The sequence below is a fragment of the Geospiza fortis genome, unplaced genomic scaffold, assembly GCF_000277835.1.
Source record: "Geospiza fortis unplaced genomic scaffold, GeoFor_1.0 scaffold346, whole genome shotgun sequence".
NCBI classification, from domain to species: domain Eukaryota; kingdom Metazoa; phylum Chordata; class Aves; order Passeriformes; family Thraupidae; genus Geospiza; species Geospiza fortis.
In genome coordinates, this window is record NW_005054361.1 from 3,303,309 (window position 1) to 3,320,534 (window position 17,226).

The 17,226-nt window shown below is 38.2% G+C and overlaps 1 protein-coding gene across 1 annotated transcript in view; it reads left to right on the top strand.

Annotated features, from left to right (window-relative positions):
• CPNE4 (copine 4) overlaps nt 1-17,226 on the top strand; it is a 189,020-nt gene that overhangs the window by 88,167 nt on the left and 83,627 nt on the right. The window contains exons 4-8 of the mRNA XM_005423951.2: nt 2,919-2,990; nt 6,489-6,563; nt 11,830-11,897; nt 12,961-12,976; nt 13,145-13,234. Coding sequence (XP_005424008.1) covers nt 2,919-2,990; nt 6,489-6,563; nt 11,830-11,897; nt 12,961-12,976; nt 13,145-13,234 — 321 coding nt within the window. The remainder of the gene's footprint in view (nt 1-2,918; nt 2,991-6,488; nt 6,564-11,829; nt 11,898-12,960; nt 12,977-13,144; nt 13,235-17,226) is intronic.

The following is a 17,226-nucleotide window of genomic DNA, read 5'->3' on the forward strand; positions in this document are numbered from 1 at the left end:
ACTTAATTAACAACTGGTAAACACTTGCACCCAAATACACATATTACATATGCAGAGTGCTTACTGTGTCAGAACGATGCTTCTGGCTTAGAGAGTGAGTGTCATTAATGCAGCCTACTAATGAGCACGTCAGAATAAATTATCCTTTCTGGAACTTTGAGCTGTCTATCTGCCACCTGCACAGGAGCTCCTGAGCTGTGCAATGCCTTATGAAAGCTGTGACCCTTCAGAAAGCAGCAAAGGGAGCTGGAAAAGTTTGGGTAGCTCAGGGGGAAAGTCCTGCTGTTTCTAAAGAGGCTACTCTAGGACAGGTTCCCACCCAAGTTCTATCTCATATTATGGCTATGTATATGTAAGAAGTCTGAAGAGGTTTCTTAGCTTAAAGTATTTTACAAAGTTGCCTGAGCATCTTTGGCCGTGGAGATAAATGGGCTCTACTTCTCAGCTGCCATAATTCATTGTCTGGCTGGTACAGATCCCATAGTTTAATTATATATTAAGAATAATCTGTCATATTTCTGTATTACCTTCTATCTGAGAATCTCAAACAGGATTTTTTGAATTGCAATGATTTGTACTTGAACCTATTTAGCTGGCAAGAAGATAAATGTAGGGATGACTTAAAAGATCACCACAAACAGTATTTCCAAGATTCTAGGGAAGAAAAAGAGCTGCTAGTAATATTGTCATCTTTCTTGTAGTCCTGTTTGTTGTTGCCACTGACCAACACTAGAGCTGAAATCCAAAAGTTAGTTTGGAAAATTGAGTGAGATGTTGGCAACAGACAGCATTATGGAAGGCAGTCCAAAAAGGACTGCTAAATTATTCATTTAAGTAATAGCCAGCTGCAAAACTGCAGCTGGGAATCTGAAATGGTCTTATTATGAACATTAGTTAACAGCATCATGGTGTTCTTAAAATAAGGCAAATGTAATTCTGGAGTGTATCAGCCTTGCAATGAGAAGCTCTTCTTGCTTCTCATGGGAAGGACCAGGGTTATTATGCCCAATTTTGAGCATTATTTTAAGAGTATTTATGAGCCAGCCCATGAAGGCTCATCAGAGAGTAGAGAGAATGGTTTGAGAGCTAGGAATTTTTGTCAAGAAGGAAAGATAGGACAAACTCAGGCCATGTAGTAAAGAAGACTGTAGGGAGTTGGTAATAGTCTTCAGATACAAGGATTGCCTGAAAAAGGGAAAAGGATTGTTTTACCTATTCATGGTGCATTCGATAGAAATAATGGACTTAAACTGCAGAGAATTGGATTAGCTGTTAAGAAAATATATTTACATAAGGATAATAAATACAATAAATTTCCAGAGGAGAGTGTTTCCCTTTAAGTTCCTTAAGAATTAGACATACTCTTGTCAGGTATAGCTGCAATAGGAACAAGAAGCTGGTCAGAGTGATTCCAGATGTGCTGTTCTGTCATTTGGTAGTTTTCCTGTCTCACATTTAAAGCCTGTTTAAAACTTGTTTCTGTCTTGCTGCTTCTATTACAACTGTAGCTGAGGATAATCGGAGGTGCAGCTTTTGATTTTCTGTTCAATTCAGCAAATTGATGGGCAGGACAAACGTGTTTCCGCCTGCTGATGTTAGGCTAAAATGTGCATCCTACTCACTCCTGTCTCACAGCACATTTTTTGGCTGGCTGCAACTTTGCATTACTCAGAGCATTTCAGCTCTGGCCATTTCCTACTGTTGTGGTTTATTGCTGAAGTTTGTATGATGCCCAGGACTCTCACGAAGAGTCTGGAACTCTCCTTTTCACTTGGTGACTGCCTCTCTTTTGCAATTAATATTTTGGCATATTTGCCAAAGATGTCTATTTGTGGATCATTTAGATCAGCTGTTCGGATGAAGTTATCCAAGTACTGTTGGATGTGGGAAGGTGGGAAGGACTGCTTCTAGGATAAAAAGCCACATTCAAGGCATTAAGGTTTTGCTCAGGATGCAATCTTTTGCTCAGTATCTGCACAGCACAACTGTACCACAGTTTTTCCAGATTACAAATAATACTGTGACTTCTAAGGAGTGTTTTGAATTACCTTTACATCTGTCTACATTTTGAAGTTTCCACTTAATAAATAAATAAAACTATATAGCATTAACTTTACTGGTGACTAATACACTGGAAGATCACTGTAGCTTAGCAGTTCTGCATTATTGTAAGGTTTCTTCCTTTTCTAATACTTTTACTGGTCTGGTTTTAAATGTTTCAAAATTGTAAGGGAATGCTTGTTGTTATTGATATGGCAAATAAAATATTTTGTCATTGTCACTCTGATGCCATTTATTTGTAGTATATTTACAATTTGGTTAATGACCAAGTTCACTTATAATGCTGAGTTCTAGGGGAGGTTGGGAATGTGGTAAGCAAAGGAGACAATTTTGGAACTGAAATGTGGGACAGCTTGCTTGCTTCCGCCCTGAATTTAGAGTTGTTGACATGTTGAGAGAAAATTAATTCCTTCTCCTTGTAAATGGACTTCAGTTTCCAATAAAAATTAATGAGTTGAGTTTTGGAGGTATCTCTGACAGATATGCTGTTTACAGCTCCCTTCTTACTGTCTTTTAAGTCCAGTTAAACCTTACTTCTGTCCCCTGTGACCATCACTGCAATACTTGAGGAAAATCTGTGTGTTTCTCACTATTCTGTTCAATGCAGTGAATTGTGTTCTCCCCATTCTTCTTGACCCCAAATGCTTTTTTGTCCTTCCATTGCATCCTGTGCAGGGTTCCTGGGGACCTTTCTTGTTGGTTGTGGTCTTACTGTGTTAAGTCTGATCTTGGATTGAGAAAGTACCCTGATGCAAAAGGAAAAAAGAAAAAGAAAGCAACATAAAACTGAAATCACAATAAACCATGCATTTACTACAGATTCTAATTATTTTCCCTTTGTTTCTGTTTTCCTGCAGATTGTTTCTCAGAGGAAGCTCTCCAAGTCCTTACTCAAACATGGCAACACAGCAGGAAAGTCATCTATAACAGTAAGGCAGTCTTAAACATGCTTTTGTTTTCCTGTTATTTTGAAATATCTAAAGTGACTAATTCTCTCTAAAAGCATCCTGCTAAGCCACCAGAACAACCCTTGATTGAGAAATGTATCTAAATTGTTTATTTGACAATTTGCACTGTTTCTGACAAATGCTTCTTTTAAGGAAATGGCAACAAATAATGTATGATTTGTAAAAAAGACATAATACTTACTATTAACTACTGTTAGGGCACTTGGATGACAGCAAGTAACTTCTGCTGCTTGAATACTTTTAGTTGAATGACTAGAACCTTCAGAAATTAATTTGTACCTGCTTTGACACATAAAGGAACCTCATCTTTCTTTTCCCTTGGTCTTCTTCCAGTTTCTCAGGAAAAAAAAAAAGTTTTATGGGATTAGTTTTAGATGTGTTGTGATGCAACTAAGGACTGGATCTTGAAATTTGAAAATCAGTGTATTACCTCTCTTTCATCTTTCTCTGTGCTGGCTTGCTTGGGAGATCAATCTTGTCTGCATTGAACCTGGCATGCTTGTGACTTTTGCAGATCTGCATTAAGGCTGGAATAAAATACTCTGCTTTGGGGGTATCTTCTCTGTTGCCTCATGAGATTCAGAAGGATTTTTTTCCTTAATGTGTGATATGCCAGATGGTTTTCTTCTAGTTTGATTGTTTGGATTTTTTCTTCTGCCTTCAGCTGCAAAAGGGACAGCAGACTCTGAGGCAGTTTCTTGAGTGCCCAGGGAGATTGATTTCTTAGATGTCTTCCTTTGTGCTTGGCTGGGAACTGATTTGCTTTGATGCATACAGTAAACTTGGTTTTGGTCTGGGGTTGGAAAGGAGTTCCCCGCTCATCTGGCTCAATAGAACCAGGAGAGAGTTTTGTTCCCTAAATAACTTCATATGGTTTGCCTGCTGGGATGATCTGGGCATACTTCATACTTAGCCCATCCCTGTGGTGTTCTGGACCTCCCTTCTGTTCTTTGAGGAGCACAAAGTAGTTTAGTCTTGTGAAAACACAAATGCTGTAGTACAACTAAAATTATTAGGCTTGTTAGGGGGGTGTTCTGGCAAAAATTAAATCACTGTGATCAACAGAAGATGAGAGAAAATTAGTTAATAGTCCCTGCTGGCCTCACACTGGATGATAACCATGAAATATGGACCTTATTTACATGCTTTGGCTTCTGTCCAGCAGTTCTAAAGAGCATGTTGACTTGAATGGGAGAAAACTGAACCCAGACTAAAAAATACTGTGTGGAAAGTTTTTTGTCTCAACAGAATAATTAAAAACTGATTAATGATCATTATTTCTGGACCTGGGGGCATACCAGGTGTCTGTCAAGCATGGAAGTTAGAAATACTATTTCCTAACTCGTTCAGTGTAGTGAATTATGAGTTTTTCACAGTATTTTGAAAGTTCCTATCTTAGCAAGTTTTGCTGGAATTTTATTAACCTTTTGATTGTGTAATGTCTCATCCACACAATCTTATAATATGGCTGTGGGAAGCAAACAGAACATTGTTCTGCTTCTCCAGCTGGAAGTCTGTAAACCTTTACAAGAGCAGGTTCATTATTTTCAGTTAAAAATACTTTATGAAATTTAGTGTGCAACTCCCAGGGCACTGTTGGTCACACACAGCTTAACCAGATCTTGTAAGCCATCAAACTACATGGAAGAGAAATGTGTCAGACTCCATGGGTCAAATCTCATCAGCAAGCTGATGTTTGCCTGGAGGATGTGACACACCACATATGTGCCTGTGTGATGGCACTTGAACGCCCAGTTAAGCATCTCTGCCCCTGTGTGGCTGCATCTGAGTATTTTGTTTGGAGAAACACCAAAGCTCATTGCTGGGAGGTGTCACAGCCAGAATAGTCTCAACTCAAGGAATTTTACTTAATTTAATGAATTGCCAATCAAAGTAAACTTTTAACTACTGAGAAACAGATAGGACCAGGAAAAAAAAAAAAACTCCTAGGGAAAATATTTTTCCTGCCCCTCTCCTGTACTCAACTACACTTCTGACACCTCTCCTGCCTCCTTCATAGTCTTCACTCCCTTTGCCTTCATTTCATGTTGTGCTCAGTCCCTTTGATGAGGTGTTGTGTGACACAGGTCAGGATCAGAAAGTAGTGATTTTTTTTTTTTTTTTTTTTGCTGCTCTTTGGGGTTTTTTTCTCTCATTATCTTAGTTCTGCTCTGGACTTACACACACCCTTCAGGGCCATCTCTGCTCCAGGATGGGTCTTATCTGTGGGTGTACACAGAGGTGCCTCATCCAGCATGGAGCACCTCCTTCAGAGAGTGAATCTCCAGCTGTGTCCCCACAGCATGGCCTTCTCCATGCCTCCTTCTGGATCATCTTTAGGATGGTGTTGCAGGCCTCCTACCTCTCCTTCCTTCGTGTCTCTTGCCTCTGGCAGCTGCTGCCCTTTCTGATATAGGCTCACAAGATGCATATGGCACCCCATATGCACCTCTGATGGGTTGATGTTTTGGAGTGCAGTCAGTAGCTGCTGCCAAACCAGTTTGGCAAATTTTTGGGTTTTCCCAGCAGCTCCTCAACGACTTCAAGTGGTGGAGACAGCCAGATCCTGTCTGGGAAGCTGCCATGGCTGCCATGTGTGTGGTCATGAGCATGAAACACCTAGGAAATAGGTTATTTTGGGAGATTTCATCCATGGGGAGAACATTTACAACGAGGAAAAAGTTTTAAAGCTGTCAAATACAATATAATGTGGTTTGTTTCAAAGAATATTTTTCAGTGAAATATGCCAGGTTTGGTTAGTGCCTTTTGTCCCCTGAGGTATTTTAATGACTTACTCAGGAAACTGGTTTACTTGGTTCTGTTGGGTTTTTTTATGACGTTGCACAGCACGGTGACTGGCATCATTACTGATATAGCTTACACCATCTGAAAGAATCACACTACATTATTTTAGGATTACTTGCTTCTGACTCTGTCCACAGTAAATTGTTTTGCCAATGTGGCTATTGCAGAAAAGCTATATCAGTAGAGCTATCTTGCTGTAAATGTGCCTTTCATGGCAGCTAATGCCAGGTGACTTCACTCCTTTTTTCATTTATCTTGCCAAATTATGCTGATGTGGCATAAAAATAATTGGGCTTTAGACCCAAGTAATACAACCCTTGTAGAGCATTTTTGTCCCCTTGGACACTTGGAGATTGTGGAATTCTCTGTTTTCCACTCTGAGGAAGAGCACTTGGTCAGAGGAAAGGGATCCCTGGTGGATGTGGGTGTCTGTCCATTGAGAGGTGATTGGCAAGGCATAGTTGCATGGTACAAAGTGATTCAGGTTTGTGGGCTGACCCAGGTGATGTCCTTCCTGACGGCAAAGAGAAACACATTAACTTGTTCCACACTTCAGTTTCCTAAATGGGGTCTGCAGTCTTCACACACTGAAAAATGGCATAGTTCTCCCCTCCCATTACACCATGCACAGCTCAAATGTAGCTTTCCATTTAGGTGATCGCTGAGGAATTGTCTGGCAATGATGACTACGTTGAACTTTCATTCAGTGCACGGAAATTGGATGACAAGGTAAGCTGCTCGATATTAACCTTTCTGAAAGATATAAGAATGCCTGCAAATATAATTTGATGAGATCTTCCATGACAGATATTTTTTTTACCTTGTGTTATTAAACACATCAGGGTTTTCAGATGGATGTTCACAATGAGGCTTTCCTCGGGTTGCAAGTAATTAAAAAAAAAAACCTCAAGGAAATCTAATTAAAATCAAGACAAGTTAATTACACTACAACCAAGACAATTTAATTATGTAAAATGCCACAGATCAGAAGTGTTTAGAGAAGTGAACTTTCTGTGAGTAGTCAATGATGTTATCATTGAAGTTTCCTAAAATACAGCTAGAAAACTTCATAACAGCTCAGTCATGATACATGTTTTGTTCAACAAAAAGTATATCAAATGTGAGAAAAAGACTTGCATATTAAAAACTTTTTCCCTCTCTAGGAAGAAAGCTTTCCACTGACTCAAATACTACTCAACATTATAAGGAATACCTCTTTCTGAAATTACCTGTTATTGTTTAGCAATTTACATATAATAAGCATCTCAACTCACAACGCAAGAAAACCTGATGTCTGCTTGTACCAGTCTCTGTCATTTCAGTGTAATAGCAAGCATAGAATACTCTGAGGTTTATAGCCCTTCTTATATAAGAAGGTGCTTCTAATTAGAAGCAAATGACAGAAACTATAACAAGGTTTAGGATGGTGATGCCCCGAGTGTGTTCTTGTAAACATCTGATGTGAGTGTAGCTTAAAATCAAATCAGTGAGACTACTTTTGGATACATATACATCAGGTTTGCAAAATCAGGTTGTAACTTATGAAAAATATTTTCACTTGAAACTACCAGAAAATCTCAGGCAAGCAGAAAGTACACTGAAAGATGAATAGTACTGGCACATAACTTCAAAGTAAACTTTATAAAATTTATAAAATTTTACTGTGCTTAGGATCATTACCATCATAAATGATCAGGACCTGAATTTGCATCTCATCTGAAAGATAAATTACTTTCCTCTTTCAGAGTTGCTGGAGTCTGAGTGGTTTTGAGTTGCATAATTTATTTAGGTGTCAAAATGTAAATTTAACAGCCTTTCTTTAAATAGATATCTTTAGAGGTGATTCCCAAACTTGTACACAAGTTTCTTCCCATTCCACATGCTGTCACATCTAGGAAAAAGGAAAGGACATAAGCAACAGAATAGGACTCCACTTAGTTATGGCTTTCCACAAATGCAAAATGTGATTTGCTTTAAATATTATGATTGCTTCTAGGTCTTGTTGGTATAAATTAAAAGGATACGCCAGAGTGCAATTCTAAGCCAGGTCAGTGTTGTCTGAGCAACAGTTTTAGACAGTGATGGAAACACTTTATGGGGATAAGGTGAGAAGGATCAGTCTGAAGTACTGCAACAGTGTTGTCATTCTTGCCATTTTAGCATGTCTAGTCAAGGTGGGCTTCATCTAATAAAGAATTCTTGGATGATGCAGTGTGCAAGTCAAGCAGTGACTCATCATGTCTTATCTGAATCCAAACTCCTGTCTTCAACTGATGAAAATCTCTGGAAATCTATTGCATTGAAGGAAGTCTTTCAATTTCCTCCAGTTAAAGATGTAGTTCAATACTTGGCTGAAACTTGATTTACTTCCTCTATAAGAAAAGTGTTCAGCTTATAATGAACTTTGACATCATTAGATGCAAGGCACTATTGGTAATTATTTTTATTAAGATTTGAAATTACTTAAATTTCACAGTTCAGCCATTGGTGAAAAAGAATGAGTGCTCTGATGTCACAGAAAGGGAAATAAACATCAAAGAATTGAGAAGAGCCAATTTTGTAAAATCCTAGGCATGGTTTTGCATGCCTCTCCCCACTCAAAGAAGTGAACACCTGAGTACAGATGTAACATCAGAGAAACAAACTGAGGGTTGAAACTGGCTTTGGAGTCTCCTGAAAAACAGAGGAAGCCTCTGTATGTATTTCCTACACTAAGGAAAAATACTTGAACAACGCATTTTTGGAAAATTAAACAGAATTTGTTGATAAGATTTAACAGGGAGGATATGTTTGTTGCATGCTTTTACTCTCCTGACGTAAAACTGCAAGAATTTTAGAGAAGCTACAGAACAAAGCCTAATATTTTTTCCTACTGGAGTAGCTGAAGCATTCAGTGAAAAATTATTCGAAAATTATGGATATGAAAGTTTCCTTTAGTTAACTGACTTTAGCAGAAATAACAGTTATATTTTTTTGTTACAGTGCTTATTTGGAAGGTATAACTGCTTTTTCATGTTTTATTGGAGCCCTGTCAGCTCAAATGGCACATCTTTGTTTCAAGAGATCCACTGAGAACACTTCACTGTGGAACAATAACTTTTGGAAAGGTTTTATTGCATTAATAGCTGTGTCACAATTACTATAACAAGCAGCTACATTTTTTATGATAGCTATAATAAATTATGAGCACTGAGGCAGGCAAACTGCTTCTCCTGTTCTGAGAGAAGCAGTTACCATTCTTTGGGAAAAATTATCCAGCAAATATCTGCAAAATATGAGCTAATATTGCTTTTTTATATAGTTCATTGGTATTAAAATACTACCAAAAAAAACCTCATCAAATGCCCCATTGCATAGTATTCAAAATTTTAATCTTTTGGCTGCTTCACCCTTTTTTAAGGGACCTTTGACTTGATCCCCAATCCTGAATTTTAAAAATTGTTGGGGTCTGAAAATGAATCTACTAAAAAATGTGTCAAACTAGGAGCTTAGAAAGAGACATATCTAAATTTTTTAAGTCTAGGCCATGTACTTGTGTTATTACTGTATAACTGCTGCACATACTGAAAGAACAATGTGCATTATACCATCAGCAAATGTATTATATTAATTATTTAAATATTATTAAAATAGCACAATATATTGCAGCTATTCTTCTTTCAGAGGATATTCTTGGGGGATAATGCAAAGCTATTAATTTCAGCATAACAACCAAAAAAAGTTAATTGTGAAAGCAAATGTTTCTTTAGCCTATCATTTCTACTTAGTGCAAAGCATTTCCAAGACAGAAGGATTTTTTTGTTCGTACCTCAATTCTGATAGTAATTAGGCCTTGTTTTTGTGTTGGAAGGGGAGTAATATCAACAACCATCCAGCATTAAAATCTTTCCTTTTATGTGGTATTATCTTGGTAGTTAAAACCAGAAATTATTTCCTTTGTGCTGATGTGCTGTTGTATCTTTATGATACTCAGCTAGGAACGATACTGTATATTGAGCCTTAAATGAAATCTTGGCATCCTTTCTGAATTCTTTTGCACACCAGGGTGCATTCTTTGGATGTATCATTTTGAGGTACTTTCTTTCAAATAACTTATCAATTTGTGTTTAGTAAACAAACTCTGAACATTAAGCTTTTACCCAGCTTCAATCAGAGTGCTTATGCGTGAGAAGAGGCAGCTCAATCTTTTTTAACCCTATGCACCCTGGATTTTCATGTCACCATGATTAAACCATCACCCTCTCTCTCTGCTTGTTCTCTGTGCTATACACTGGTAATCTGGCAGAATTTGATTACCAAAACCCCCCATATCCTAGACGTTTCAAATTTTGAGTGGTGTCCAGATACTAAATCTACATCAGGGCCTTGAGGCAAACTCTAGAATTATTTAGTTGAATTTTGCACTGGTTTTACAGAGTTTGACATAAAATGTCCTGTTTACCATGTAGCTGGAACAAATAACCAAGCATACAGCTTTGTTATTCCATGCTCCCCATGAAAGGATTTGACAAATAAATCTTCATATGCTTTTCATCAGCTGTTAAACAGGCCACTAAGTTTTCTCTAGAAAGTGAAGAAGCAGATCAATGACAAAACAAAAACAGCACTCTCAACACAAAATTATGCCATTTTTAGAGGATGACAAGACTTTTGGTTCCTTGAGCCTTGCTCAAGGCTTTGTGGTCCTTAGAGACTTACTTTCTTCTTCAGGAATTCAAATTCAAGTGTCCCTTTTCAAAGCCCTGAATTCTTTGTTTGTTTTGAACTTGTGAAATTGTAAAAATGCCCTAAGAATAAATTTTACCAAGCCCAGACTTTGGCTAGCATCTTATCCAAAGTTGTATCGAAACCAATGGCCTTGCAGCTAATCAAAAATAGGTATAGTGGACATTTGGTGAGGAGAAATTAGTAGAATTATATCTATTAGAGTAATTTTTACACTATCATAGAAACCCTTGGATACTGAACAGACTTTTTCACTTCCCCAAATTGACATGGGGTCTGTGGTTTTGGATATGTCCTATACAGAAGAATAATATTCATATGCACTAAGTTAATCATGTGGTTCTTTTGAAGAAGAAAATTAAGAAGGGACTTGAAACTATAGGAAATTGACTTAGTGCTTTTAAACCCTACTTCTTCAGCATAGCACAGTTAGAAATGTGAAGGTTTCTTCCTCCTGGGTTAGCAGCCAGTTACTCTTCTTCCCCTGAGCCAGCATGTCCAGAATAAATGAGATGTTGAAACAAATGACCCTGTGACCAAACTGAAGCAGCACTATGAAAAGCAGCTTAATTTAGGTTTCTGTAAGAAAGTTCAGCGTTGTTAGCTGGATACAAGACTAGGAGAGAGTGTTCTGCAGTGTGTGAATGTGAACCTCGGTGTCTGTCACAGATTTGCCTAGAGATATCAAGTTATTTCTTGCATTACACTGCTCTGTTTGTCATCTTAGCATGGGCCATGTTACCATGCCCTGAAGAGGGCTTGCTTCTCTAACCACCTCTAATCCATTGTGACAGGACTTGTGTTAGTTGGTAGCAGCACAATGTCTTGGCCAATTAATTTCTGTTTTGAGAGGGTAGGTGAGCAGTGTGAAATTCAATCCCAGTGTGGAATATGCTTCAAAGTGCAATGCATTAGAAAAGTAGTGTCAAAAGATCAAACAGATGTGGAGACAAAAACAAGGTAGGTGGATGACAGAGCTAATGCTCAGGAAACTGGGCTGGGTGTAAGAAGGCAAGAGGTTGTAAAATGACATTTTTCAGTTTTGCATGCCATGATTAAATAGTCAAACTGAGAACAACAACAGTACCACAGGAATCCTTGTGAGACAAGGACAAGAATGAAGTATTGCTGAGTAACACCAAGAGGTCTCACTAAAACTACTCTGGCTCTTCCTTTTCATTAGCAGTCAGGGAAGAGCCCAGTGCATTGTGTCTGAAAAGCTCAAATAAATAGAAGCCTCAAGAGTAACTTGTCATGTACTTTATTATAGGATTTTTTCAGCAAATCTGATCCTTTTCTGGAGATTTTTCGGGTGAACGATGATGCAAAACACTTCCTGTGGCTGGATTTTTCTTCACAGAGAAAAGCAAGGTACAACTTCCCAAGGATTTTCTGGGAATCGCAGCAAGGAACCTCAGAGAAAGAAAAAAAAATTCTTATCTCATTTGCTGCTCCTGTGTTGTGCCAAAGTAGAATGCAATATGGAGATTGTTTACCCAAAGTGATGGTGTTTTGTTTCCTTGGCCTATCAGGGCCAAGCACATGTGCATTCTGTCTGTCAGCAGACAGTCATGAGATTCTGGCCAGTTCAGTTGAATTGAGTTGGGTGCTTGTGCAGATTCAGTTTAGATGTAATGTAATATAGTGTAATATAGTATAGAATAATATAGTATAATAAAGTAAATAATTTGCCTTCTGATATAATGGAGTCAGATGCATCATTCCTCCCAGATGTCAGGCAAAAATATCACCAATACACTTCCTAGTGTTACACTCTGGGGTCATTAACTAATGGGTATCAGATCTTGACTTATGCACCTTATAGTATAGGAAAATGAAGCTAAAGGTCCAAAAGTAATTAAACTGGCAGATACTTTGTTGGAAGTTCAGGAAATATAAATACTAGATTTAGCCAAAACCAGGCTACAGACTGTATCATATTTTCCCATTAATACTATGTTGCTTCTTCCCCACATCCTCTCAGGGTTTGTAATCTGGGTGCTTTACATTTGTTTATTATCAACCAGTGACATTACTGCTCCATGGTAATGACTGGCACTGTCTTAAAAAACAGCATTTAGGTTTATAGGATGGAGCTGTGGCAGGTGTTAGGGGTTATAAATCTGTTATGGATTCCACAGAGAGGGGTTATAAACCTGTTGTGGAGTCCACAGAATTTTTCTAGCAAGGCAAACAGTGTGCCTGTAAATTGATGCTGCCCATCCCCATTGCCCAGTCCTACATGTCTTCCATTGCTTCCAGTTCAATTCTGCACCCTTTCCCTTGTCAGTTATCTCCCACAGAGGTGTGCCAGTGCTGGAGCAATGTCTGTAGCATCCTCTGTGGGTATGTATGGGTCCACTTCCCACTCCTGCTCCTTTTGGGGGCTGTGCAGAGGAAGAGTTTGGAAACTGCCAGTTGCTCAAGGGCTCATACCTCATTGGATGTAGTTCTGAAAACTCCAGCTGAGCTCTGCTTTCTTCTCTTGCTGGTGAATGTACTGTATTGAGAATTGTGGCTCTTGTTAGCATTCTGCTGAGAGATGTGGAAATGTTAAGGGTTCTCTTTCTTCTTTTCTCTTACAGGTTGTGATGAATAACTTAAATCCAGCATGGAAGACCTTTAAAGTGTCTGTAAATTCTCTGTGCAGTGGAGACCAGGATCGCAGGCTAAAGGTCAGAAGTAATTCCTACTTTTTTTAATAGTTTTACTCATAGAAAACAAAAGTTGGTCTCTCTTTTTCAAGTGTAGATTGCTATTCTGCACTTCCCTCTTCTTTGATGGAAAAGATGATCACACAACTGCATTATGATTACCATAATCAAATTAAGGATGCAGAGAAGTGGTAATCCACTGTAATCAGTAGATTATGCTCTATATTTCTTACAGTAACCTCAAAAAATATGGAGCTGTTTTTCCCAATCAGTTGGATAATTTTCATTTAACTGTGAAAGTATACTCAGGGGAAGAGGCAGCCCCTACCACAATTTTAACTACTATTTCCTCACTTCTATATCTGGAGGCCTTCTGTATAAGAAACACTGAAATAGGAGATTTTTTATTATACTAGAAGAATAGGATGGCCACAAAAAGACATATGCCATAGTAATGAAAGTGTTTCTAGTCGGCAGAAAGACAGATAATTGGGACCCTGGAGCTTTGTGTAGAAAAATAATCTTCTTTTGGCTTATTTGGCTTAAATCAAGTCTTTATCCAATTGTTTTTATCTTCTGACCACGTTTAAGGCTAATACTAAATTTAAAAACAACAAACAAAGAGCACTGGTGCACAGTATCTATTCAGACTTTTAGACCTGATGGAAAGATACTGAACCCAAAAGTATGACTATTTTTTTCTTACTATATCAAATTACTTATTAGAATTTTATTTTGTCCTTGCAAACATTTCTTCTTTCATCATTATAGCTGCAAAACCCTGGAGAACAGATCTTGTCATTTTTCAGTCCTAACTTACTGCAGGATGTATTGTGCTGATGGAAAAAATAAAATTATGGTGAGGATATGTTACAGTGCACATCTTCACTGTAACTTTTTTACCCTTTCCACAGCTGTGTAGAAAGGGTATAAAAGCAGTCTTATGAATGCTTGGATTCACAAAATTAGCCCTGATATTATGGAATAACATAAAAATTTGAGTCAAGAGATGAATCAGATTTCTGCTACTAAAATGAAAAGCAGAATTTGCACAGCACTGCCTTCATCACATTGTGTACATGTGGTCTTTAAATCACTTAGGTGAGAAAACCTAGGAAGAGAAGCAAACAAAATATGAAGTCTAGGATGTGAGAACAAGTGGCAAGTCCATAAGGGTAGAGAAATGATATTTCACAGGGAGAAAAATGCTCTTATCTCTGAAATCGAGGTGAGAAGGTATAAGAAAGCCTCAGATTTCAGTGTGGGCAGAAGAAGATGAGTCTGGGAATAAAGGTGATCTTTTGAGCTATGAGCAGAGACAGTAGTCAAAATTGTTTGCAGACAAGCTGCCAAAAGACAGGCTGAAAAGGGAGAAGTGAAGAGGAATAAGAGTCGTCCCTTAGGACTGCCTGTAGAGAAGATGCGGGGAAAGTCAGTGAAAGAATGGCTGAAGAAGAAAACCAGAGCAAGACAGGTCTCGTGAAACTACTGGGAATTTTCAAGACAGTCTTTTTTTCCCTCTTTTTGGGAGAACTTTTCATTATTTTCTTTTGTGTATGCAAATGTTTGCAGCCCCGCTTTAGATATCTGAGTATTTGCCCGAGGCTACAGTTCAGCCATTTGCAGAAAAGCTAAAAGTACTAAGATGTGCATCAGATCATTCATGAGTACAGGAATATTTTAAAACTAATTATGGCTGTAAAATATTAAAAAAGCTTGATCCTTATTTCAAATTCAGACCTTTTTTAACTTTTGGTGAGTGTAAGATAAGACTGTTATGGTAGAGCAGCCCCCCAAATCACTTGTATTTGAGAGATAGCATATAATACTTGTCAGATAATTATTTACTTCTTTTCTAGATGATCTATAACCGAGGAATTGGATGGTAGCTAGGACAGAAGAGTGAAAATAATAAGAATTAGAGAGATGAGGTGTCTGTGACCAGTGTAGCACTGTAGGAATGTTTATACTTTGATTTACTCTGATTGACTAAGCATTCCACTCTTTGAATTACCATATTTTGGAAATTTTGACTTCAGTTGCTTTGTTTCACTTCATAAAGTATATAGCAATATGTTACTGCTAAGTGTTGGAAGAGTTCCCTGTGTCTTATTTAATGTGAGGGAGATTTAGTGTATTCCAGCTGCCTTGCTGAGCACCAGCTTCTTGCCAAGATTGTTTGATCACTGTGAGCAGTAATTGCATAAGGCTGGGTAGTTTTGTGTCTCTTCCTGCTGTTAGTTTTTAACATACTCTGAAAGCATAATCTAAGTTAAGGCTTAAAGAGGCACCGGAAGGGCTCGGAGGGAGCTGTCAGCTTGTGGAAATTCTCGACTGCAGAAACCTTGCAATTGTGCCTACCTTTGGTTTACCTCTGTAGGCTGTTTGGAAGCCTGAAGTCCTGGCCCTTCATCTCTGCCACTGAATTCACATGGGTATTGAGCTTAGCGGTCAGATTTTTTTGTAATGGGGAAGAGGATTAACATGGGAAAAGTACCCTAACAACTCACAGAAAGTCATTCAGCTTACAGGAAGTTTGCTCTTCATAAGTCTTGCACACAAAGCAGTCTTTATACTATCTGAGCATTTGAAACTTTCTGGTTTCAAATGTCTGTTTAGAAAGATAAGATGAACAAGGTCACTAAAATCAAAGCAACCAATTGTTTGGGTCTGCCGAAAGTCTTTTGCTATCATTCTTTACAAAGTCTGTTAATTTTAATTCCTTATGGGCTTTTAAAGAAAAAACTAATTTTGCTTTATTTAGCTGTGGTGCAGAGAATAATGAACATTTTATTCCTCTCAGGACATCTTGTAAAACTTTATTACAATTATTGCTGCTCTAGGTTTTATTATGAGAAGTATATATTAGATTTATGGACCTACTGAGCTTTTCTTCCCAGTGAAACCATCCAAGAAGTCTGGTCACGCTTCAGGGCCAATCATATCTTCTTTCAGTGCTAACAGGACAGACAATTAGTGTATGCATTGAAGTGAACAAAATACCTCTTAGATCCAAAAGTAGTGCATTGCTTTTCTGATATGTAAAGATTTTCAAATCACAAAAGTGGCTACTGACAAATCTGTGAGGATTGTACTCCTTCTGAGGGCAGGTTTATCCTACTCTGTTCTGCTAAAAGTCCTGTAAATTATGAAACTTTGGCATTCAAATCTGGTTTCAGCATGTGAGTTATGTTGCTGTCAATGTTTTATCTGAAATAAAAGATTGTATTGTGGCTACTTTCTGGTAGGGATCATCTACTGCCCACCCATTCTAATAGTTGCAGGGTTCTTCTTTCTCTAGAGAAGTCCTGGGAATGTATACAGAAAAATAATCTCTTTTTGTTTTGGTATTAGGTGCTATAATACTTGGGAAATAAACTCCTAACAAGGTGCTTGTTAGGCAAAGGCCAAATCGGGCATATGACATACAATAATTCTATCTCCTGCTGAGGTTGTATGGAGAACCTCCTCCAAAGAAGTTCTGCTCACGAGGAAAAGTAGGAACTGAGGAAAAAAATCTGGAATAAAAATGTTTCTGAGGTGAACTGATAAGCTGCTAGGAGAGTGGGAAGCACATGTCATATCTGTATAGAAAGCCCTTTCCATCTTCCACCTACATAGGGGAAATTTTCAAAGGAAGCATGTCCATTAGATATTTTTCTACCTTTCAAAAATCTGTCTGTTGCAATTATATCATTGCTGTCAGCTTGTTTACTGCTTCATCCCTGCATGACCCAGATTACAGGTGCTGATCACAGTGAAATTGGTGCAGTTGTGAGCGGGACACGCAGCCGTGGTTAGCAGGGCTGCTCCATACACTGGGTTATAAGGCCTCTGTGTGTGTGTATGAATGGCTCTTTGCAGCCTGAAGCCCCCAGACAGTACTGTTTCTTTCTTTTGGCAACCATGGGAAGATTGCCTCTTCCTGTGCACTTCTAATGAGGTTAAAACTTCGTTCCTGCCATTCTTTTCCATTTTCTTTTATGTCCAGTTGACTCCTTCAGCTCCGTTCA